Source organism: Mus pahari, chromosome 8 (genome assembly GCF_900095145.1).
Source record: "Mus pahari chromosome 8, PAHARI_EIJ_v1.1, whole genome shotgun sequence".
Classification (NCBI taxonomy): Eukaryota; Metazoa; Chordata; class Mammalia; order Rodentia; family Muridae; genus Mus; species Mus pahari.
The window spans coordinates 69,361,235-69,388,104 of NC_034597.1; the positions used below are offsets into that span (position 1 = coordinate 69,361,235).

The 26,870-nt window shown below is 40.1% G+C and overlaps 1 protein-coding gene across 2 annotated transcripts in view; it reads left to right on the top strand.

The window, feature by feature from the left end:
* Positions 1–26,870, top strand: part of Vwa8 (von Willebrand factor A domain containing 8) — a 322,019-nt gene that overhangs the window by 97,556 nt on the left and 197,593 nt on the right. For both annotated transcript variants that reach the window (XM_029541466.1, XM_021203139.2), the window contains exon 13: positions 25,908–26,068. In XM_029541466.1, coding sequence (XP_029397326.1) covers positions 25,908–26,068 — 161 coding nt within the window. The remainder of the gene's footprint in view (positions 1–25,907; positions 26,069–26,870) is intronic.

The window sequence follows — 26,870 nt, forward strand, 5'->3', positions numbered from 1 at the left end:
GGAGTTTTAGGTTCGGAATGCTGTTATATGATTGTAGCCATGGTCATGATCGCTAGCATTGTACTAGTGATGTAGCAGTTCCTCACCCTTAGCCTCCATTCCTGTTATTCTTCCTTCTGCTTAGTTAATATCTCTTTCGATGCTTTACACAATAGGGGTTTTGTTGTTTGTTTGTATTTTTATGGAGGGTGTGTACATGTTCATGTGGGGTGTGTGTAAGTGTTTGTTGGTATGTGTGCGTGCATGTATGTACATGAACATGACTAGAGGTCAGTGTCAGCTGCCACCTTCAGTCTCACTCACCTTTGCAGGGAAGCATCATTTACTGACCTAGCTAGTGGGGCCTCTTACCTCCTCCCTTGGCTCTGAGTGAGGTTACTCATGCCTGTAGTTCATGTGGTTTCTAGGGGATTGAACTCACCTTTTCATGTCTGCACAGCAAGCACTTATCCACTGAGCCTCTTCCCAGCCTCTTGCACTGGTTCATGAACTGTCTTCCTTTTCATAGCTTTCCTTATTTGCATGCAGTAGCCTCTGCTGGCCACAGTTAGCTTTGTAGTTTGTGGACTGACTGGTTCTCCAATCCTACTGAGACTCCACATTAGCCCCCTCCAACCAGGGACATGCTTTACCTGGGCTGGCTGAGCTGTAGGCACTCTATACATTCTGGATGTAGAATCTCTTCTCACATCTGTGACTGGCAGATGCTTTCTCATGCTATGGATTCCTTCTTCACCTTGGTGGTTGTGTACTTTCATGTACAACAGCCTTTGACTGTTCAGTTAAAGTTCAATGATCATTTTCTTTTACTGCTCATGTTTTTAATGTTCAGTAAATCACTGCTAAGTCCAAGGATGTGATTTTTCCCATTTCTTCTAAGAAATTAGGAGAAATGGGAGTAATTTAGAAGACCTAAATTACTATTTTAGGTCTTAAATTTGGGCCTCTAATTAATTTTTAAAAATCTATATATCATATTAGGAAGGATTCAGCTTTGGTCTTTTCTAAGTAAGTACAGTAGTTTCCAAACCCAATATTTAAAAGGCCTGTTTTTCCCTCATTAAATAGTTGCATCATTTTTATTAGGGTCAAGTAATCAGCTACACAAGGGTTTCCCTCCAGGATCTTGGTCCATAGCCTTGTCTGTGTACCTGGCTGTGCTCCATTATCACAACCGGCTCCACTACTTGTAGTCTCAGAATGAACTGTGAGACTTTCATATGTTGTTCCTTTCCTTGGTCACTTGATTATTCAAGGTCCCTTGAGATTTCATGTTAAGTTTAGATGGATTTTCTGTTCTGTTTTTTAAGATGAGACTGAGACTTTGAAAGGAGTCCTGACTCTGTGGGTTAGTTACTATGGTTAGTGTACTTAGGCCTCCAGGCAATTGAACAGGATTCCTTTTCGCTTATTTATGTTTCCCTTTACTTCTTTACAGTTTTTGTGTATGAATCTTTTATCTCACTTATGGGTTATTCTAAACTGTCTTTAGATGGACTGTTTTGCTGGGTAGATATATTATATATTTATGCTTCTTTTTCTTCTTCTTCTTTTTTTTTTTTTTAAGAAAGTGTATAGCTGGGTTTTTAGAGAGAAAGGCCTACTTTTCCCCCTTAGTTTTTGTGTTTTGATTTGTTTTTGGAGACAGGGCCTCATCCATGTAGCCTTTGTGCTTAACTGCTGAACCATCTCTCCAGCCCTATAATTTAATTATTTCCTCATACTAAATATATTTATATTAAAGTGTTCTTGGGCACAAATCTAACTGAGTTCAGTCTTTGGAGCCCACCTGAAAAGTTGTTTGTTGTGAACCAGCTTGGAGTAAGCCTCACAGTGACAGAGACCAGAGACGTGCATCAGCATGGCGGGAGAGGAGAACTGACTCCATCTGTGTACTGTGTGCATACGTGTAGGCATGCATGCCACATGTACAGTCAGCTACAACACGGACTTATAGCATCCTTCTTTCTGAAAAGTGACATTTAAAGCTGTTAGTAGTGATGTTTGGTAGAACATTGTGTGAGATGCTCCCAATACAAGTGACAGTGAACATTCCTTTCATGTACTTTAAAGTACTTTGTCCCTGTCCTGTGAGTTGACCCTCAGAGTCTCTACTATTTTATATAGTTCTCATTCTCCTAGTTCAATGAAGACTGCTAAAGGTAGAGGACAAAATAAGGTAAAGATCACTAAAACAATCTGATGGACAGAGTCAGAGGATTTAACATTTGCTGCAAATCTCCATAATCTTGAGAGGGTCTATGAAGATACCTCTCTGTCTAAGAAATGGATGTAAGCTTAGGTACGGATATTAAAATTGACAGGGATAACTGTGCTGCTTCAGGTGCTTGTTCATCCGCCGTATCCGTTTACAGCTCTCCACAGAGACCTTTGGAGAGTCTCCTCTCATCGTCTCACTACCCTGACCCCATCCATCACCCTTCTCCTTAGTTTACAATAAAAACAATTCTCTACTAAGTACTGAGGGAAACTGAAATTGATGTACTTTGCAATACATCACTATAAATATTCTATCAGTTTACCTTCCCAAATGTCACAAGACATTTTTTAGGAAGAGAGATTTTTCTTTTAAATTTTATTTTTATTTTTTGAGATTATAATATAATTGCACTATTTTCCCCTTCTTTTCTCTTTCCAAACTCTCCCATATACCCCTCCTTGCTCTCTTTTAAAATTGATTGTTTTACATACAGATATGTACATGTTTATACAAATACATATTTTTCTAAGTGTAACTTCAGTGGGTATAATGGTACTTGTGTGTGTATTTTCAGGGCTGAGCATGTGGTACTGGATAACTAATTAGTGTGCTCTTCCATAGGGAAGACCATTTCTCCCACTCGCAGCCTTCCCTAGTTGCCTGTGGTCCTGTTGTAGGGGTGAGACATCCTGGTCCTTCCTGTCCACTTCAGCATGTCTCTCCGTGTCATCCTGTTCAGCTCATATTTGAGCTGTCATTGGTGAGACTTTATGGGTGGAGTCTGTCTCCTGACATTACCAGGAGACAGAATCACACAGGAAACTCCTGATCCTTTGGCACTTACAGTCTTTCAAACTTAGTAATATTTATAAAAGTGTCAACATTTTTTAACTTTAGAATAAAACTCCTGTTCTAATAAAGCTGGAAATACTTTACAGACCTCGTGGGTTTTTCCAGACCCCGCTCTGTGTCTCAGTTTTCACGGATGGTTTTACACTTCCTGTCTAACTGTGATGCTTACCATCGCTTTATTTTGCTGTCCACTGGGAAAAAAGAACCAAGCAACACATTACATGTATGGTTCCTAATAGTTAGGTCTCTTATACTGGAAAACCACTCAAAGTATCTTATTATTGCGGTATTATCCTAATAATGTGAAAGAATTAGTTTTAGAATCTGCAGTCACATTCTCATATACTTTTGGAGTGTGACAATAATCTCATAAAAATATGTTAATTTTATTTCCTTTCCTGTTCAGTTTGTTGATGGATAGAAAGTTGCAACTTTTAAAGTGGAAAACAGATTATTCTGTTTTTTAATACACTTCTGTGCTGGAGAGTTTTATGTCAATTTGACACAAGCTAGAGTGATTTTCAAGGAGGCAACTTCAATTGAAAAGTGACCCCACCCATTGACATAGAGGAAACCTGTGATGCATTTGTTCAAGTGACATTAATGTGGGAGGGCCCAGTCCACTGTGGGTGGCGCCAGCTCTTATGCGGGTGCTTCTGGGTTCTATAAGAAAGCAGGCTGAGTAAGCCATGGAGAGTAGCTGCTAAATGGCACACATGGCCTCTGTCTCAGTTCCCGCCTCCAGGTTTCTATCTTGAGTTCCTACCCAGACCTTACTGGATAATGGACTACAGATGTAAGATAAAAGAAACCTTTCTTCCCCAAGATGATTGTGGTCATGGTGTTTTGTCACAGAGATAGAAACTCTGACTAAAGAATTGGTATCCAGATCATGGGGTGCTGCTGTGACAGACCTAAATGTGTTTGGGGGAGAACTGTGGTGGCATTTGAAGCTTTGAATTAGATGGAAAAGACATCTAGTGCTCAGAGCTCAGTGGACTGCTCTGCAGGAGCTGGGAAGGCAAGTATGTTAAGAACAATGCAGACTTTGGAGGTCTGACTTGTGAAGTTTCAGAGTCTTTTAAAGCTTACTAGGACAGTTGATTATTTTAAATTAAGAATCTGTGGCTTGCTGGGTGGTGGTGGCTCATGCCTTTAATTCTAGCACTCTGGAAGCAGAGAAAGGTGGATCTCTTGAGTTTGAGGCCAGCCTGGTCTACAGAGAGAGTTTCAAGACTGCTAAAGCTACACAGAGAAACCCTGTCTCAAAAAACAAACAGAATTTCATGAATTCATTGTTTTTAATAGCTAAGTAGTACTCCATTGTGTAAACGTATCACATTTTCTGTATTCATCCATCTGTTGAGGGACATCTGGGTTCTCTCCAGCTTTGGGCTATTATAAATAAGGATGCTGTGAACATAATGGAGCATGTGTTGTTATTACCAGTTGGAACATCTTCTGGGTATATGCCCAGGAGAGGTATTGCTGGGTCCTCAGGTAGTACTATGTCCAATTTTCTGGGAAATTGACAGACTTATTTCCAGAGTGGTTGTACCAGCTTACAATCCCACCAGCAATGGAGGAGTGTTCCTCTTTCTCCACATCCTTACCAGCATCTGCTCTCACCTGAGTTTTGATCTTAGCCCTTCTGACTGGTGTGAGGTGGAATGTCAGGGTTGTTTTGATTTGCATTTCCCTAATGATTAAGGATGTTGAACGTTTCTTTAGGTGTTTCAGTGTTCCTCAGCTGAGAATTCTTTGTTTAGCTCTGTACCCCATTTTTAATAGTTATTTGGTTCTCTGGAGTCTTAGGCAAATGGATGGAACTAGAAAACATCATCCTGAGTGAGGTAACCCAATCACAAAAGAACACACATGGTATGCACTCACTGGTAAGTGGATATTAGCCCAGAAGCTCAGAATATCCAAGGTACAATTCACAGACCACATGAAGCTCAAGAAGAAGGAAGACCAAAGTGTGGATACTTTGGTCCTTCTTAGAAGGGGAAACAAAATACCCATGGGAAGAGATACAGAGATAAAGTGTGGAGAAGGGACTGAAGGAAAGGCCATCCAGAGACTGCCCCACCTGAGGATCCATCCCATATACAGTTACCAAACCCAGACACTATTGTGGATGCCAACAAGTGCTTGCTGACAGGAACCTGATAGAGCTGTTTCCTGAGAGGCTCAGCCAGAGCCTGACATACAGAGGTGGGTGCTCACAGCCAACCATTGGACTAAGCATGGGGTCCTCAATGGAGGAGTTAGAGAAAGGGCCAAAGGAGCTGAGGGGGTTTGCAGGTCCATAGGAGGAAAACAATATGAACTAACCAGTACCCCCAGAGCTCCCAGGGACTAAACCACCAACCAAAGAGTACACATGGAGGGGCCCATGGCTCTAGTAGCATATATAGCAGAGGATGGCCTTGTCAGACATCAATGGGAGGAGAGAGGCCCTTGGTCCTGTGAAGGCTCGATGCCCCAGTGTAGGGGAATGCCAGGACAGGGAAGTGGGAGTAGATGGGTTGGTGAGCAGGGGAAGAGGGGATCGGATAGGGGTTTTTGGAGAGGAAACCAGGAAAGAGGATAACATTTGAAATGCAAATAAAGAAAATATCTAATAAAAAAATTTAAACATGGAAACACACTAAAAACAAACAAACAAAGAAACAAACAAACAAAACAAAGCACCCAGAAAATATGCCCTCAGTGGCAGCACACAGAAACTGTGGTCCAGAGAGGGCTATGCTTGTATGTATCTCATGTTGACACCACACTTGGAAACAAGCCTTTCCCAGATAATACTAGCATGAAGGAGATATGGAGAGAGGCTAAGGCATGGCACCATGTGGCAAAGATTAAAGTCCCTAAAGAGAGTCCCCAGGAGGTTATTGGTGAAGCTACAGGAAACACTCCAAGAACCGTAGACATGTCAGTACCATGGGACAACCACGAAGGACACCTGCAGCTGTGGAGTGGAGCCAGCCTGATCCTAGGAGCCAAGCCCTATGTGCTTGAGGTAGTAGAGCTGAAGAAATGGAGCTGTGCCAGGGTCCCTTGGAGTCCAGAGGAGCCTGAGTGGGTCCCAGATGTCAAGCACCGAGCCTTTTCATTTACTTTTATTTTACATCCCAACCACAATCCCCCCTCTTTTTTTTAAGATTTATTCATTTAGTGTATGAATACACTGTTGCTGTCTTCAGACACATCAGAAGAGGGCATCGGATCCCATTTCAGATGGTTGTGAGCCACCCTGTGGTTGCTGGGAATTGAACTCAGGACCCATTGAGCCATCTCTCCAACCCACAATTTCCCCTTCTTTCCCTCCTCACAGTCCCTTTCCACCTTTCTCTTCTCCTCTCCCCACCCTCCCCCCACCTACTCCTCTTCTGTTTCTCTTCAGAAATGGGCCGACCTCTACTAGATATCAACCAGCCATGGCATATCAAGTTGCGTTAAGACTTGGCACCTCCTCTTCTATTAAGGCTAGAGAAGGTAACCCAGTAGGGCATAATTGTCCCCAAGGCTCACAGCAGAATCAGAGACAGACAGCCCTTGTTCCTCCTGTTAGCAGCCCCACAAGAAGATCGAAAACACTGAATGTTTATACTTTGGTCTGATTGTGACTGTGCCCTGCTTCTTCCCACTTTGAATAACAAAATATTTAACTTAATTTTTTATTTTGTAGGAGCCCTCAGGTGAGAGATTTTTGAACCTTTAAGGATATTTTGGAAGTTTATAGAGACTTTGGAGTTTTACCTGGAATATTTTAGAGAGAGTTTTAAAGTTTTAGGGAAATGGGGTATTTTAGAGACTAGGACTGGGGGTTGGAGGCTTTGGATATTATAGAGAGACTGAACTTTGAGAGACCGTGGGGCTTTAGAAGTTGTAATGTTTTATATTGTGATATGGATTAGTATCCTCAAGGTCTCATAGGATTATATGAGATCTTGGGGATGAAGAAAAAAGAAAAGAAATATGGCTTAATGGTGCTGTGTTTGTGTATCAAGTTGAAAAGGGGTCATTTGTGCTGGCTAGCTTTATATCAACTTAACATAAGCTAAAAAAAACTTTGGCAGAGGAAACATAATTGAGAAAATGCCCTCCCTCTAGATTGGCCTATGGATATGTCTATGGGGGCAATTTTTAAAATGTGATTGTTCATGGATATAGGAGGGGCCAGCTCACACTGGGCAGTGCTACTCCTGGGCTAGTAGTTTTCTATAAGAAAAGAGGCTGAGCAAGCCACCAGGAGCCCGCCAGCAGGCAGTCCTCCTTGGAGTCTGAATCACTTCCTATTCCTATACCTTGAGTTCCTGCCCTGACTCCCTGGATGAGGATGGATTACAAGGTGAAACAAACCCTTTCCTCCCCAAGTTTATTCTGACCATCTTGTCAAGGCAGCTTAAGACATAATTTGATTTGTGTCTTAGTTTGGGTTTTATTGCTATGAACAGACACTATGACCAAGGACAGCATTTAATTGGGGCTGGCTTACAGGTTCAGAGGTTCAGTGCAGTATCATCAGGGGATGGCAACAGCAGCTGAGAGTTAGGAGAAGACTGGCCAACAGGGAGTTACACACTTAGTTACACATACATAGTTACACACTTCCTCCAACAAGGCCACACCTCCTAATAGTAGCACCCCCTGGGCCAGGCATATATAAACCACCACAACTTGTGAAGCCAGTCTTGGTGCCTATGGCAGAATGCCATTAGTCATATTTTATCAATCCTTTCCTCTCTGAAACTCATCGTAACTGAAAGGCATAGGCTTCTCCCGAAGAATATTTTGCCTATGATTTGCATATACTTCACTGACTTTAGAAATTTATTTTAGAGATGAGCAAACTCGTCACATCTTCTGAAAACGCTTCCCAGTCTGTTTATTAATCTTCAGAGGACATTTATGGACAGAACAGTTTCCGAACGTGTAGCATGTGGGAAGGAATAAAGAAATAGAAAAACTTAACCTGCTTGAACTTCCTTCTTTCTCTGTGCTACCAGCAATGAGTTGCATCAAAAAATCTGTGCTGTGGATTTTGCTAATTGCCAATCAAGTAATTTTTATGCTAGAAATTAAGCTCCTGAGATGAGGCATACAAAATTGCTTTTAGTTTCATATTTTTAATAAAGTTCATTGATCTTTTGGGATGGATGATGAATTTGAGAGACTAAAGAGTCAAATTGTTTTTGTAATAATCAGAATGTTTGAGAGGTCTGGCCCAATATGAAGATCTGAGTAGGAGCAAGTGAGGACCCACCATCTGTTTCTATAGAGACGGAGACATCCTGTTACTTGTATCTGAGTAAAGGCGCACTTAATCCATGAGTTTTGCTGTACTTATGATGACTATTTTTATAACGAGTTTCATATGAAGTCAAAGGAAAATGGGGCTTTAACAGATTTGTGGCAGTACATAAACTATATTTCACACTAGGCTGTAAAATCTCAAATCGCTTGGCTTGTGTGTTAAGGTGGATTCTTTTCAATTTTTATTCTTTTGTCAGTTTTGTGGCAGTGAGTTTATAGTATTGAAGAAATGCTTGTTCTTTTCCTTCCAGGCCAGAAAGCTAGTTTTTCTGTTTGGTTGGTTGGTTGGTTGGGTTTTTTTTGTTTGTTTTTTTTTGTTTGTTTTGTTTTGTTTTTTGACATTGTCATAAGTGCACTGGGTTTGAGATCTCCTTCTCCCAGATGCTAGTTGGATTAAAGGCTAAGTTAAGTCAAATTAGAATTTTAAGAGGATATACTTCTCTGGGAGTTTGAATGAAAATAATCCTTGTGTCGAGCACATTAACATTTTAGGGTTATCATGGCTCCTCAGTTAAGCTTTTCTTCTTGCCCCTGAGTTGAGCTGCACCCATTTCCCCTTCTTCTGTTTCTGCTGCTGCCCTTGCTTTTTGCTTTTTTTGCTGAGAACCTTGTCACTGTTTCCTGCTGGGAGCGTGCCTCTATTTTTTCCTCACTTGCTTTGCCTGTACACCTTCCTAACCAGCTTCCATTTTTCCAGGCCAGATTTTGCCCAGTTTTTCTTTCTAATCCTTATTTTTGCTCTTTCTAACTCCATTTTATATCTTATGACCACTTTTTATAGCTGGCAAGATAAGATTAGAATTCTCTTGTTTTGCTTGCCTATCTCCCTGTAAGGCCTCAGCCTGTGTGCTGAGAGCAGCAGCACAGCTGTGGAGCTCTGTGTCCCCTTCATGACTGCCCAAGGGGTTTCTCGTCAGAAACGGAAGGAAGCTCTCAGCTTCTCCATCCCAGGTCCTTTCTGTGATAGGAAGGATCAGCTAAAGGCAAATGTGTTTTCATCCTTGTTAGTATTATTTTGTCCTTTCCCAGCTGCAGGGGATTCAAAGTGAACTAGAATATTCGCAATCTTTCATGTATGGCGTATTGAGTTGTTTATACAGTGTGATTAAAAACGAAGTTGAAATTCAAACCTTGTTTGTATGTATTTCATGTTGGTGGAAGTGTGTTACCAGGATAATGCTGGAAGTCCATTGCTAAATAGATCTGCTTTCTTTGGATAGACTTACTCTTAACTTTCCTCTGTAAGAACTGTGCCAATTGACGACCTTCCACCAACACCACTAGATTAGAACCTGTCAGAGTGCTCAGAATTCGCTCGTCTGACAGTTAGAGATGTATATTAGTACAGCTTTAATTTTCTTAGGAAAGAGTTGAATTTTCTATTTTTTTAATGAAAGAGTTTTATTAAGATACAGTTGTTAATAATCTCATATTCTTTAAGATCCATTTTGATATCTATAATTCATCTGTTCATTTTGTTTGCTTATTTTCTGTATCAAGTCCTTCATTTTTAAAAATAAACCCAAACTTAAAAAAAAAAGGTTTATTTTATCTTATGTGTATAAATGCTTTGTTTGTATGGATTTGTATATGAGTTTGCAGTGCGCACAGACGCCACTGAGAGTGCCAGATCTCTCGGAACTGGAGTTTGGATGGTCGTGAGCCACAGTGTGGGTACTGAGAACTGAACCCAGGTCCTCTGGAAGAACAGCCAGTCCTCTAAACAGCTGAGCCCTTTCTCCAGCCTGATTTCTGAATTTTTAATGTACTAGATTTACTGGCATTTTTTACTTTCTCAATTTCTCACTTGTCTTTTGATTCTATGATTACTATTACTATTCTATGATTCTATGATTACTATTCTATGATTACTATGATTATTTTTTTTTACATGTAAAGGTTAAAAATGAAGTGATAGTTAGTTTTGGCAATATTTTCCTTAGTTAAATCTGTGTCTTAAATCCTGGTTAGGAAATCTTTATTATATTTCAAGTTATGAGGAAATTAAACTGTTGGTTTGACAGGTTCTATATCAATTTCTTTCCAAAGAAGAGGGCTCCAAATTCTTACTCTGCTATTTCTTTGCTTGTTCACAGTTGAGAAAAAATCTTTATTTTTCAAGACACATGTTATAATGTAGGATTGACCTAGATTGTTCTTCATTGAATCCAATCTTCAAAGTTCCTTTTGTGATTGAAGTAAGGCAGCATATCCTAGGCTTCAGAGTTATGACATGGACATCATTGGGAATGAGAATGGCCCTGTGTTCTGATTGACTTGTTTTTGTTTTTTGTTTTTTGGGTTTTGTTGTTGTTGTTGTTGTTGTTGTTTGCCAGTTTGACACAAGCTATAGTCATCTGAGAAGAGTGAAGAGAAAATGACTCCATCAGACTGTCCTGTAGGGTAATCTCGATCCATCTGACTGTCCTCTAGGGTAATCTGGTGGCATTTTCTTGGTTAATGATTGATGTGGAATTGAACATCCACTCTACTCTGTATAATGCTACTCCTTGGGCAGGTGGGTCTGGGTTATATTTTTAAAAAGGAAGGGAGGGAGGGAGGGGGAGAGGGAGGGAGGAAGGAAAAATAAAACAAGTTGAGCAAGTCATGAAGAGCACAAAAGGAAGCAGTGGTCCTTCCTGGCATTTGCTTCAGTTTCTGTCCTGACTTCTTCAATGTAACCTGTGACCTGAGAGATGTAAGATGAATTAGACCCTTTCTTCCCCATGCTGGTTTTGGTCACAGTGAATTAGAAAGCAAACCAGGACACACTGTCTACTATATTATCTTAGTTACTGATCTATTGCTGTGAAGAGACACCATGGCCACAGCAACTCTTATAAAGAAAGTGTTTAACTGGGGATTGGTTACAGTTTCAGAGGGTTAGTTCATAATCATTATGGTATGAGGCAGGTAGGCATGGTACTGGAGGAGTGGCTGAGAGCTCTACGTACTGATCTACAGACAGCAGGCAGAGAAAGAAAGAGGCTGGACTTGGTGTGAGCTTTTGACACCTCAAAGCCCATCCGCAGTGACATACCTTGTTCAACAAGGGCCCACCTGCTCCAACAAGGCCACACCTCCTAACCCTTCTAATCTCTCTCAAACAGTTCTTTGGGGGCCATTCTCATTCAAACTATCACACATAATAAACATTTTCGAAAACAATACATCACTGAGACTGTTGCCATACTTACATACATCTACATGTATCAGTCTTTATAGTTTCCATATTCACAATAGTTTTACACTTTGCTGCAAGTATCTGACTTGATCAGCATGCTTTTAGGGTAGAGTGTACCCATTTATTTGTTAAAGAATGTATTTAATAAATAATTTTTTTGCTGATAAGTTTAGGCATTATTTTGATATTTTCCTTTGAAATTGTATGTGTAGACATTACAACTATGGCTTTTAAAAAGCTATAAAGTAGGTGATACAGAATATCGTTATAAAATAAGGATTTGGTAGAACAGGATTAACCAGTGGGCTAGACCATAAAACTGTGTTGCATACAGAGTCCGCTTTGCTGAAGAATATATTTCCTTCTAAAGAGTAGGAAATCTAAAAATGTTGGTAGTAGAAGAGGGCCTGCTATGCTGTTCATCAGGTAGGTAAGTGTGCTCGTCTAGTTGTCCTTGTCATTTTCTCCTCAAACGTATTGACACCGTTCAGTGTCCCTAACAAGAAAAGCATAACGGTTTTGATCACCTGACTTCTGGGATCTACCACATTCATGTCAAGGTAAGGTGAGCCACCCAATTTTGAGATAGAGTGATTTCAGTGCAAATTTTATAATTTTTGTTATCATGTTCAACAATAGTTTTGCAAGGTTTAATAAGTTTTTAGAGTTCTTTGAAGTGATAGAAGTTATTTACCAGAAGTTAGCCCACTAGTTGCTCAGAAGTAGGCCAATAAAATGGCATTTTCTGTCTTTCAGAAGTGAGGATAAGAAAATAAAGTTCCAAGTTTGTAGAACAGAAAATAAATGATTAACTCATAGACTGTGCATCTTTAACAGCAATAAGCAGCAGCAGGCTTGCTGTGAGATTAGAAGTGACTGAGTTGAACGCCCCCAGGTGCCATGAGTTGGACTGGGGCTGCCCTGCACACCAGCCTGATTTACTTGAGAACGCTGCTGTCTTGTGCCTCATGCTTGGTTTTTCCGTATTTTCTGGGTTTTGCACTTGCTAGCTCTTAATAAACAAAAGAGTAGGAAATAAAAGGATTATAATTTCCATAAACTTATGATCATTTTCAAATAAAGCCTATTTCAGGAGTGCCTTACTTTTTAATTTTTTGGATGTTGTATGACATCTTGACAGTCTCAAAAATTGACGTAATGACATTTTATTTAAAGCTCCCCATAACCACTTGTATCATTTATATGATCTGATATTATACATAGCAGTATATATCATATTGCATATGATAGTATATATATTTATATGGTAGTATGTAGTTATAGTGGTATATCAAAGAGGAAGGATATAGGATAATGTAACTCTTATGTAATGTAATCTTTTGAACTCTTACATGATACATTTTCTAGAGGTGAGAGATATACCTTAAAGTTTCACTTTATAGATGCTATGAAAGTTAGTTTTAAGTTAACTGGCTTGTGTTGTATGATGTTTTCATTAAAATGCAGCAAGAGGCTAGAGCCATGACACAGTGGTTAAGTGTGCCTGCTGCCCTTGCAGAGGACTGGGCTTGGTCCTCAGCACCCAAACTGCAGCTCCCCACTACCTGTGACTCCATCTCCAGGGGATGTGATGCCCTCTGGTCTCTGGGGACTCCTGTACACAGATATAAGTATATACAAGCACACATGTGCATAAAAATGTAAAAACTATTGTTTAAAAAAAAATCTCTTGTCAGATTTGGGATTTTCAGTTTATTGATCTTTAACTCCTTGTTTAAGTATACTCATACTTGTCTTCTGAGATGCTGTTACAACTGACATTGTTGCAGTGTGTTGTTAACAAACAGGAGTGTCGGGTTTGTGTATGGACTTGAAATACTAGAGCTCTGTGATTTTATTTATTCCAATAGTTTGGGGAAGTGAAATCTTAGGGTGTTCTGTATATCTATCATGCCATCCAGAAACAGATGTGTGTCTTTTATTATTCTTGCCTGATAGATAGGAATCACATAGTCACCACTGAGCACACTAGGCTTAGGCTTGTGTACTGACGCACATTCCTTTTATATCTCATTGCTGAGAGTTAGGTTCATGAAAGAATAAGGGTTTTGTTCCATGACTTTCAGTATGTATTGAGATGATCCTGTGATTTTAATTTTTATTAATATACTATATCACTTTTATTGATTGTATATATTAAGCCTTCAATAGACTGTTCTTAAATACCTTGGAAAAATTGCCTTTGATCTTATTGTATAATCTTTTTAATGCTGCACTAATGTCAGCTTGCTAATATTTTATTAAAGCTGTTTGCCTTCACTGCCATCAGGGGAATTGGCCTGTAAATCTCAGTTCTTTAATTTAGTGTCTCTGTCTGTGGTGTCAGAGAAATGCTGGCCTTCTCAGTAAGGCTGGCAGTATATGCCGGCCATCAGTGTCTTAACGCATTTCATGAGTGTTGATGGTAAACCTTAAAATGTTTGCAGGTATTCACTGCTCAGGTCATTGGATCCTTAGCTGTCTTCCATGAGTAACTTGGGAACTCATTGGTTTGCCATCATGGTTTCTATTTCATGGTATGATGTATATTTCCAGAATTTATCTACATGCTTTCTAATCTATACAATTTGGGCAGGGGGTATCCAAAAGTGTTCATGGTAGTCTTCTGATTTTTTATACTATTGTTCACTATGGCTTATAATTTTGAGTCTCAGGATTTTTTTTCTTTTGATCTTATGGATTCAGGTAAAGACTTTTTCATATAACTTCTCAGTTAACATTGGCCAACTCTTTGTGGTTTTCTATTCTCATTTATTCTTTCTGTGAGCCTTAAGATCTTTCTTTGTCTATCTTTGAATTGAGTTCTACCTTTCTGCTTCCATGAGTTCATCATTGGTTCTTTGAGGTCTTTCTTTTTACTTCTTGTGGCTTACAAGTTTTTTTTTTTTCAAGTTTTGTATGTATATTCAATGAAAATTGATTATATCCATATTGGTGCTATCAATATTTGTTAGCTTTTGCTTTTTGAGAATTTGATACAAACTGTGTGTTGGTGACTATAATCTCTTTGAGGTTCTTTGGGTGCTTGTTTATCTCTTCTGAAAATTCAGGAAGTGTTATGTCACTTCTGTTTAAGTAAGTTTTCTGCTTTCTTTTCTGCTCTGTTCCTCTGCCTCTATTATGCATCCGTTGGCTTGAAGTTCTTCCACCAAGTCTGTAAGCTTTCTTCATCCTTTTTTCCCTTTTCTTCTGTAATTTCAAGTGATCTTCTGTAAGGTCACCAGTTTTCTCTTTTGCTTGGTTAAGCACTGGGCCCAAACTCTCCACTGAAACGTTTTGTCATGTTTCTTTCTTGCCGTATTTTTTAATAGCACAATACCTCTTTGGTACTTATTTGTGGTTTCTGCATTTATTTTTGGATTCTTAACTTAGTTACTGTAACTTTGCTAATGTCATTTCCTTGCCTGTCTGCTGTCTTATAGCTCACTGCACTTCTTTAAGATAGCTCTCTGAAAATGTCGTCTGCTTTCTGTAGGTGAGCGTTTCTTCAGTTGGTTAATGGCTCCGTGTTTTGTTCTGTTTTCTTTGATTACCTGTGGTCTTTCTGTCTTTGTATTAGTACTTGTTCATTTAAGGAAACAAGTGCCTCTTCAGTTTTCAGACTGACTTTGGCAGTGACAACCATTTAGTAGCCATCAGAACCAGAGATTCTAGGAGGGCAATTCAGTGAGGTTCTGAGTAAGTTTGACACTGGAATCCTTGTGTTACCAGGCCTGTCATGAGTCAGCAGGTGTGCAGGCCTGGATTCTGGCCTTTTGAGAGCTGGCATGTGCTATGTCAGACCTTGAGTGTGAGCATAGAGGGGCCACTGACATGAGTTTGCTACCTGAGTGAGGCCCCAGTCCCTTCTGATGTGTGACTTGCTGCCATATCTAATCAATGCTGTACTTCAATTGTTGTTGTTGTTTTGTTTTGTTTTGTTTTTTTGTTTTTTTGGGGATTTTTTTGGTAGTGGATAATATCTTTATGTTAGCTTAACTGATATGATTTACCATGAGATTTTATTTTTCAGTTTATAAAAGCAAACTAATCTTTTGGGCAGGTATATAAAATAATCATCATAAGACCAAATCTATTAGTTCATGAGAGGAAAAAAGAGTGAAGGAATAAAGGAATTGCTGTTAGGGCCAGTGAAGTCAGCATTTGAATAATATGATCTTTACACAGCACACAGTAACATGTCTTCAAAACTGACCTCAGGTTGTCAGGCTCGGTGGTAAGTTCCTTTCCTACTGAGCCATCCATCACACTGGCCTGGATATACCATCAGCATTCTTAACAAGTTTGCATGTATTATCAATCGCGTGAATATGCCTTATTCGTTAGAATGAGAACTAAACACATTCATCCCACTTTTACCCCTATTGTGTCTTCTAAGATTTCTTAACACCTTGCTGTTTTTTTTTTTATTTTTGTCCCAATTATACTAATTATCCAGGCTCACTTTCTGAGTATAGTTATTGCTCACTTGGCAGTCAATCTTGTAGTCAAAATTGGATTTTCTAAGCTGATGGAAATCTTTTACTGAAACCATCCTGGTAGAGCCAAAAAAAGACTCAGACAAGAAAGGGCAATGCTTAACAGAACTTACCTTGTGTCTCCAGGAACTTGAAATTGAAGACTCTTGGGACCTGAGGTGGTAGCTGCTGTCAGAACATATTCTGCTGTACAATCTACTGGGTACTATTTAAAAACCTGAGTGCAGAGGATTTCAAAGCTCCTGTGATGGGTGCTTTCGGCTCATTCCCTGTGCTTTCCTTGAGCTTGCTCCTGTTTAGGAAGCTTAGCTCAGGTGCCTCTGCACAGGGGCTTGATGCCAGTGATGCTGATTGGTGGGAAGGTGGGCAGCTTGGAAACTATCCAGTTAGCTCGTCCAGCTCATTTGTCAAGTCGTGGCCAGCCCCTCTTCTGTGCTTCCTTGGCAGCTCCTCACTGTCCTCCTTGACAGTCCCCTAAATCTGTCACTGCATTCCAGTTTCCCACCCAGTAACCAGATGTTCAGCTTCCTGTCAGTTCTCCCACAGAGGAGGGGGTCAGGAATAGCAATTTTAGCTTTGTGAGGATAATGTCAAAAGGGTTACATTAAGCCAATCTGAAAAGTTGTCAGGTTTGAAGCTGTGGCACGAGGTTTAGATTTCTTCTCATCCTCGTTACCACCAACAGCCCGTGGTCAGTCTTCCACCATTTGTGCAGGACCTGCCAGAAACACAGGCATCCCCTGTAATTCCAGCACCATCCCTGGATCCACTGAGGCGGTGATGCAAAATGTGTTCTGCAAATAGAATCTTACTTCATAATTTTGAAGAGCATGTGATTTATGACACTTGAACATTTGTAGATATCTAATTAGAATATATTGCACTCCATAGCCATTCACTAGGTAGTTATGACCTTCTAAGAACATAAATCTGACATTTCCCTGCTTATAACTGCCAATGGTTTCCCATTATGTTTAGAATTTAAAAATATATATCTTTTTTCCTGTTTGTGAGCTCTCCTCCAATGAGGTTGCCTATTAGAACCACTCAGGTATCTTCAAAAAATTTTCTAGTTCCGGACGTACCATCAGGAGTCTGTGAAGTAACTGACTGAAGTGTGGTCTAGTTGAACATTTTAATTGTAGTGACAGCCAGGGTTGAGAACCCCTGCTCTACCTGGCCTGACCCGGGTGCCCTCTCCAGCCTCTTCCCGGATCCTGGGCCTCCTGCTCTCTGGGCCTCCTGCTCTCTGGGCCTCCTGCTCTCTGGGCCTCCTGCTTTCTGGACCTCCTGCTCTCTGGGCCTCCTGCTCTCTGAGCCTCCTGCTCATTATGCTTCTTCTCACTGGCTGCTCCTAGACCCTTACTTTGTCTGCTTTTTCTGTGTCAAGGCCCTCTTCACAGCCTGTTCCGTTCCCATGTCCTGGAACATCCTCGCTCTGATGTCTGCTGGCTTTTGACAGTTAGATTCAAGGTGACTGTCCTTAGAGAAGTGTCCCTGGCTCACCAGTGCATCTGCTGTCATGTCCCCGTGTCCCTTGTCTTGCCTGTCTTCACTTTCCCTGTCTGAGCTGCATGTGCATCTTTTGATTACTGTTCTCTTGGCACCTGCCACGTCGGCCTGCATGCAAAGGTTTTCAGACTGTGACATATATAGCTTTGATGAATAAATAAATTAAAAATGTTGACTACCTTTAAGTGATCAGCTAGCACAGATCACCCCCCCCCCCCGATCAATATTATGTGGTGTTATATGATGCTGAACTAAATTCCTGTTGCCTGGTGACATCATAGGCTTCACACCATCATAACAATATGTGTTTTGATGATGCTGCTGTAATCACACTGTTTATGCTTCCAGACACTCAAGATATAGAATAAACTGTTATGTCCATAATACTTGATAACAAATGACTATTCATTTCATGCTGTTTGGACTCATGCCCTAGGAGTATATGTACCATGTATATAATCACACACAGCTTACTTTCATGATAGGCTATTTGATTTAAGTTTGTAAAAGCACACTGGATGATATTTGTACAATTAAAGTGCTAAAGGATGCAATTCTCAAAACATTCTTGTTAAACAACACTATGATATATTCAACTCATAATCACGTATATGTATTGTTTCTATGTGTTGATTCACTTTTGGCTATTTTAAAAATGCCTGTTAGTGTCAGGCATGACCTCATTGTATTCCAGTGGTGTCTTATGCCACCAATGATAAGAAAGCTACAAAAATAGATGGCAGCCCTACCCAAATAGCATAATTGAAAATACTATCCGTTCAAAGATGCTGCTTTTCATACTGGCAGATTAGCAGGAATTTTGTTAAATTTTGAGTTGGATCAATTGACACAACATAGATGTCTTTGCTGAATACCAAACTTATGTAGCTAGGTAATCACATACATGCATAAGTCTTGATCTTGCTTAATATTTGACTTTGAAAACCATCTCCTATAAGGCAGATTTGCTGGTACTTTTCTATCTGTCCCTCTACAGAGTTTGTAGTTAGGGGTAAAGTCTGGTTCTTTAATAACTGGTCTTTCTCATTAATGCTATCCTTAAGTTGTGGTGTTCTCTATAGACAACAGTCATTTAGGCTAATACCAAGAGAGATTTATTACAAGGTGTTAAGTAGGTTACAGCTTAGGGAAAGACAGTTTACCCAGTCTAGAATGACAGATCCAGGAAAGTTTCAATGACAGCTGCCCTTAGAAGGGCAGCTGCCTCTGCTGGCTGCCACCTTCCTTGCTCAGTAGAGCCTGGCTTGCTTACAGTCTGCCAGCTGCAAAGGCATTAAGGAAGGCTTTCTAGCTGTAGTACGGAGAGGATGGCAGGAGGTGATTTAATTACACATTTTCATTGAACTTGTTCAGTTATTTGACCCCTTCTGACCTTGGCTGTCTGTTTTATTTGGAGGCTTCAGTAATATTTCCTTTAGTTGAACCTGTCATTAATAAGAAAACAGACTTGGTTAGTGTCTTAGTTAGGGTTTCTGTTCCTGCACAAAACATCATGACCAACAAGCAAGTTGGGGAGGAAAGGGTTTATTCAGCTTACACTTCCACATTGCTGTTGATCACCAAAGGAAGTCAGGACTGGAACTCAAGCAGGTCAGGAAGCAGGAGCTGATGCAGAGGCCATGGAGGGATGTTTCTTTACTGGCTTGCTTCCCCTGCCTTGCTTAGCTTGCTTTCTTATAGAACCCAAGATTTCCAGCCTGGGGATGGCACAATGAGGCCCTCAATGGAGCCTCCCCGCCTTGTGATCACTAAGTACACCTGGATCTCATGGAAGTATTTCCTCAGCTGAAACTCCTTTCTCTGTGATAACTCCAGCTTGTGACAACTTGGCACACAAAACCAGCCAGTACAGTTAGCTATAACAAGAGACATTTTAATTACTGTGTGTTTGGTGAATGCACATTTGTCACAGTGTGCCCACACATGCTCACAGCGCGCTCATGTGTGCATGTGATTGTGCATGCATGCATGCATGCATGTGTGTAGGTCAGTAAGTAGTATGTGTTGGGCTCCATTTGTCAGGCTTGCACAGCAGGTACTTTTACCCACAAAGCCATGCCACCAGCCTGAGTCTTTTGTTTGTATTTATGAAGTAAATCTGTAACTAGAGTAGATTATCTCCAAATAGATCCGAGTGGTTTCAATAGATAGAGATATATGTTTCAAAATTCTGTGAACTGTCCACAGAAAAGTAGCTGAAACAGCCATAGCAGACTTGCGATGCCAACATCTCATGACACAAATAAAGGTACACATTTGTTTTTATGTGACAGATAAGTTCTTTAAAAGAAGAACATGAGGGTAGAGCATGGGTAAGTTTACTAGAACGTCATAACAGATGGGAAACTATTGTTGGCACGCCTTGTGCTCTGTTCACTGAGCTTGCTTATGCTCTGTAAACAAGGCTTTGTCATTACCATGCTGTGTTTACACAATCCTGTGTAGTCCCCTGTCATTGATAGAGACATAATCCCTAAAGGTTTGAATTATCAGCTAGTCTTAATGTATGCCTTTATTCACTGAAATCCAAGAGTTTCTTAGTGTGTAATATGAGCAATAGGATATCTATATATCCATGTCTATATCTGTAACTCTATATTGACCTCTATATCTGAACTTATCTATATTATCCATATTAATCTATATATCTATATTTGTCTATATATCTGTGTCTATATATCATCTATATATCTGTATTTAATCTATATATGTCTATATCTTTTATCTGTCTATATCTGTAATTTTGGTAGACTTAGCTTACAGAATTATAGCTATTTTTTTCAAAAACCAAAATAGTTGATAGCATTTGCTCATAATATTTAGCAAAATAAGAAATAACAAATGCCCACTGGTAATATTTTAAGTGATAAGAAATAATATCCACCTAGAGATATGCTTTCTTTAACTAGAACATTTAAAAAAGATTTATATATTTTTATTTCATGTGTATGAGTGTGTGCATTCATGTCTGCAAGTGCACCATGTGCTTGCCTGTTGCCCATGGTGACCAGACACAGCATTGGATCCTCTGGAACTGGAATTAGAGTGGTTGTGAGCCACCACGTAGGTGCTGAGAACTGAAACTGTGTTCCCTGAACAAGCTGAAAGATCTCTTAGTCACAGAGCAGGGTTATACTTCATTGTGTATTTAAAGACACTTTACAGTGGCAATGGCAAGCAGATATAATTGAGGCCATTTTTTTAAATGAAATAGTTAACATAATAAACACTACTTTGTGATTTTTTTAAAAAAGAAATTGGGGATTTGGTTTGTGAAGTGAGCCTAGGACATGTGTAGTTGGTGGCTCTTCCCTCTGCAATCTGCCCGTGGGTTGGCTCAAGGAGACCAGCTCTTAAGATGGAATCTCTGCTATGGAGATCTGTTGCTGCCCTTGTTGTGGTAACCTTTTTCTTTCTCTTTCTCCACAAGGTTCTCTTACATAGCCCAGGCTAATCTCTCACTCTAGATTCTCTTGTCTACCACCTGGAATCACAGACATGTGTCAGTGTGTCACTACACACATCTTATGACACTTTAGGTTGGATATTACACAGTTTATATTCAAATTGAATTGTTCTTGCAATATATGTTTTGTATACTGTTTTCCTTAGTTTCATGGTCCTGTGACTAATTTTTTTTACTTGTTTTCATTTAGTCTTTAGTGTGTTGGACAGATATTCTAAAGTTAATTTAAATGTTTTCTGAGTTCATATATTGGGCAAAAATATGTATTGTTTTGGGACAAGGTGTGTTGGTGCACACATTAAATCCCAGTATTTGGGAGGCAGAGGCAGGTGGACTTCTTATCTGAGTCCAAGGGCAGCTTGAGTTTTATAATCTAGCATAATCATGGTCCATGTTTTCCTGCCCGGCAAAGGTACCATTTTAAACTGAGTGAGGTCATATTCTGTATGTACTTTGACACACTACTTTTGCCAAAGTCATTTTACTTCTTTGCATATGCATTATAGTGTAAAAGTGTAGTTCTGGTGTCATTGTCAGTATATTTAAAGGGAGAGATACACTTTCCTTTATACACCGAAAATACACTGACAGTTTTCTTTATAATGACATTATAACTTGAAACTAATTCTAACATAATTTCAGCTGCTCTGTAAACAACCATGGTTATCTTACTGATTTATGTCTGGATCTCTTAATAATATGTTGGAAAAATTAGCTTAGATACAAATATCCCGAAAATATTTGAAGCATATTGTTGCTTTATAGTTTAAATCTATATTCTCAGATACATGTAATGCACCTATCCTTCATAAGATGCAACTCATTTTTGGCAGGCTTTTTTTTGTTGTTTGTTTGTTTGTTTTGTTTTTCGAGACAGGGTTTCTCTGTATAGCCCTGGCTGTCCTGGAACTCACTCTGTAGACCAGGCTGTCCTGGAACTCAGAAATCCACCTGCCTCTGCCTCCCAAGTGCTGGGATTAAAGGCATGCACCACCACTGCCCGGCTTTTGGCAGGCTATTCCTGCTTCAAAAAGCATAGTTTAATAGGACACCAAAGCTTAGGAGATGGTGTGGGTGTTTTCATGAAGTTAGAATGGAGGAGCTGTGTGAAGCTAGGCAGTGGAAACTTTTAAATGAGTGAGGCGTCATGTCCTTCTCTAAAGTTGTGAGGAAATGCAGAAAAGGAAATGGGTGGACTCTATGGCATGATTGGTACTATTTATTCTGTAAAGTTCAAAGGTTTCAGGAACAAGAAAATATATATGCAAAAATGGCATTCATTGGTCATAACATTTTATTAGTGTGCTTCCAAGATGCCCATAAAAAGCAAGTTTAAGAAATCTTCATTTGGCCAGGCAGTGGTGGTGCACACCTTTAATCCCAGCACTTGGGAGGCAGAGGCAGGTAGATTCCGGAGTTCGAGGCCAGCCTTGTCTACAGAATGAGTTCCAGGACAGCCAGGGCTACACAGAGAAACCCTGTCTTAAAAGCCCAAAAACCAAAAAAAAAAAAAAAAAAAATCCTTCATTTTTTAATTTACTGACATGCATATAGGTAGAAGAATAGACATATATGTATATATAATACACACATTGTGGTGGTTTGAATGTGCTCGACCCATGGGAGTGGCACTTTTGGGAGGTGTGGCTTCTTGGAGGAAGTATGTCAGCGTGGAGCAGTTAAGATTACTTATTGTTCTTGCAGAGGACCTGGGTTTGATTCCCTGTACTCCAGCCATCTATAATAAGATCAAATGCCTTCTTTTGCTGTACAGACACATACATGCAGACAAGCACTCATATACATGAATATGTAAATGAATAAATCTTTTTTAAACAGAGAACAAACAAGATGTTAAAAGAAACCACACTTGAAAATTGCATGTTTTTTTCAATTTTTATTAGATATTTCCTTCATTCACATTTCAAATGCTATTCCGAAAGTTCCCTATACCCTCCCCCCACCCTGCTTCCCTACCCACCCACTCCCACTTCTTGGCCCTGGTGTTCCCCTGTATGGGACATATAAAGTTTGCAAGACCAAGGGGNCTCTCTTCCCAATGATGGCCAACTAGGCCATCTTCTGCTACATATGCAGCTAGAGACAGGAGCTCTGGAGGTACTGGTTAGTTCATATTGTTGTCCCACCTATAGGGTTGCAGCCCCCTTCAGCTCCTTGGATACTTTCTCCAGCTCCTCCTTTAGGAGCCCTGTGTTCCATCCAATAGATGACTGTGGGCATCCACTTCTGTATTTGCCAGGCACTGGCATAGCCTCACACGAGACAGCTATATCAGGGTCCTTTTAGCAAAATCTTGCTGGCATTTGCAATAGTGTCTGCGTTTGGTGACTAATTATGAGATGGATCCCCGGGTAGGGTAGTCTCTGAATGGTCCATCCTTTCGTCTTAGCTCCAAACTTTGTCTCTGTAATTCCTTCCATGGGTATTTTGCTCCCCATTCTAAGGAGGAATGAAGTATCCACATGTTGGTTTTCTTCTTGATTTTCTTGTGTTTTGCAAATTGGAAAATTGCATGTTCTACCAATGAATATTTTTCCTAAAATTAGTTCTTATCCCTAACAATTCTGTTTTTACTGTTGATTGCACGTGGTCGGCTCCAGGTCTATGGATGTTTAGCTTGCTGCCCTTGAATTTTAATGCAACTCGAAATAACACACACATCGGACTATAACTTCTGATATTAACTGTTGTGGGGAAACAAAACCAACTATTTCCTTGAACGACTAGACTTTTGTCTTTCAGTACAGGGACTTACTAATGAGAATCAGCAGCACATATTAAAGGGAATACTTTTTCTCAATTGAGTTTTTAAAATTAATAAACAGTAAGCTAGAAATGAATGGTTTTCATGAAGGTGTGCAGAAAGTTGAGGTGATCAAGTGAACTGGGCCAGTCTGTAAAATGCCATTCAATTTCTGTTTTGAAGATTCAATAAAGAAAGTTTATTTCCAGTCTATAGATGTGGTTTGAAGTTTGCACAGGTTAATATTGATCTGTACAACTTGTTTTGTTATATAGCAACAAATAATTATTCCATTTTGCTCCAGTCACTATAAAGGGCTCATCAGCTGCCAGTTTAGAAATGGACATTACATTGTGCTGGCACCTCTCTCATCTCTAAGTGAATATTAATGTTCGTCAGTGAGATGGGCATTGTAAACAGTGGGTAAGGTAACTTGATAATAAAGTACTTTTGGATGAAGACCTATGGACTGTTTTAATATTATACAGAGTTGTGATTCAGGATTTGCTGGGTCGAGAATGAAGATTTATTTTTCCTGACAGAATAAACAGTAATAAAACCCCAACAAAACAACTTCCCAGGATGCTGAGCTCGTATGCCAGAGGCAGGATATTCCTTGTCTCATTTGGGGGGGGGGACAAAAACAAGGTTAGAGCTGAATTGGGCCAGTGTGTTGCCAGTTTTCAGTGTGGCCTGGAATTTTCAGTCAGCGTCCATTCATTTCTTTTGCCTTCACGATGCCCGGCTGCTTCCTTCCCACTACCACCTCCCTGAATCCAGTAGGAGTGTTTTTATTGTTGCTACTTATGTGTTGTTGAAACTGTCCTCTTCAAGACAAAAATCTCACAACTATTTCTGTTGTTTAATGAATGTGATATGCCCATCAGACCGCCTCCTGAGTAAGTATGCTTATGCCCAGAGCAGTGAATCTGTGAGTCTTGGTCACAGCAGCTTCTTTTTTGCAGTGGTCAATGGTAACTGCAGACTCACAAAAAAAAAAAAAAAAAAGCAGTTGGCTGCCTCCATGACAGACTGTGGCCAGGGCTGTACCAGTGTCACATCTTACTTATAGTCAGTAGTGTGGCTTCCAGGATCTATAGGGACAAAGCTTCCAGCCCAGGTCCTGCTTGATTTCTCTATGTCCTGTGACCAGGTCAGGAAGTATTGAAATCAGTACTTTTTTGATAGGGAAACCACTGGAAGAAGTAAGACTCACATCTTACCCTTGTTTTATTGAGATTGTTGTTGTTAGAAATATTGGTTTTCTGCTGTAAACTAGGAGGGTTCACAGCAGAGCTTACAAAGGAATATAGCGTTCTGAGTAAAGGTGGGGTGAAGGTGTCGTTCTTGTCTGACACAGCAGCACAGAGTGTATCTGAGACTGCCGAGACACCCTTCCCAACACGAGCACACGTGAGGGAGTCCTGCTCCCGTCAGGGCACCGCATCCTTTTACTGTGCCTTTACACAGTACAGCTCTTGCTGGCCAGCTTGACTTGCCTGCACTGTTTCAGTGCTGGTGTGTGATGTGTGGGCCCTTAATCTGCTCTTTAAGTGTTGTGCTCTTGTTTCTCAGTCCCTGCACTTCACCTGCTCTCCTTCATGCTTAGCCTCTGTAAATCCAAGGAGTCAAGGCACAGGCCATAGGAAGGCTTTTCAAAAGGAAACACACATGGTGGATAAAGTAGTCATCCCTGAGAACAGCTTCTCAGTGTGAAAGAGAACACCCACACTGTGGTCTCTCTAGGAGTGCAGTGATGGAGCCTGATTCCATGCAGTGTGGTAGTAATTACTGCTGTCGTCCTCTTGAAAGAGGAAGGGAGTCCTAAATAATAGGAGAAAGATGGCAAACTCTCATTCTTACATCAAGCATATAGGTAATAAGGGGAAAATACCGAAAGCTTTCTGGTGATATATCTCTTTAGATTTGAGAAGACTTTTTATTTGTTATTTGAAATACATTGTACAAAGACAAATGTGTGCAGAGATGTGTCCACAAGGCTAAAGAAGCATTGCATAGGTCTTCAACATTAACTCTGCATATTCTTTGCTGGTGCCTGGTTTTAGGATATGACTGCGCGGGACCTGCTACAACAGCGGTACACGCTCCCCAACGGCGACACCGCCTGGCGCTCCTCACCCCTTGTGAGTGCTGCCCGGGAAGGCAAGCTGGTCCTGTTGGATGGCATCCACCGCGTGAACGCTGGCACGCTGGCCGTATTGCAAAGGTTTGCATCATAGACAGTCTCCGTGCCAACCTAAACGCTGAGTTTTCAGGTCCCGAGGAATTTACAGTTCTATATTATTAAGCTGAATACAATATTATTAATATTTGGTTATAAACACATGCCTGTCAGACCCCAAACCTCACCTCCGTGGCAGAATTTACTGTGTAAGAGTTAAAGGATGAAAGTGCTCCAGAGGCTTACAGACATAGATCAAATGTGCAGCAAACCACACAGCTGGAGCGTCTGCAATTTTATCTTAACGATACATCTAGACATCATCCCAGACTACACTGGAGCTGAGCTTGTTGGAATATTTTTTATTATTTAATTTTTTTGAGAGAAAAGAAAGATTTAATATAAAATGTGTATTTATTTGCTTATTTCACTCAGCACAGATATGACCATTTCTGTAGCCATCACTTTCTTATTTTGAGTGAGAAACAGTTATCCACACATTTAAAAAAAATCTCCAGCCTTCCAGAGTTTAATGTCAGAAGATTCTCCTGTCTAATTTCTGTGGACAGTCTTCTCAGCCTGTGTCATTTCAGAGGTGACTGATGCTTTTCATTCCTTTTCTGCTGCAGGACTTTTTAATCTGACTTACTGGGAAGTGTCAAATAAATGAAATAAGCCGTTTCTTCACCCAGCTAACCACAGTTTTTATCGCTGACAAGATGCAGACACTGAGTGGAATGAAAGACTCCAAATGTGTTTGTTGTATTAATCTGGATTTGGTCTGTGTGGGTTTAAAAATAGTAATCACAAAGTTTTAGTGATTTACCACATTTCATAGACCCATAAT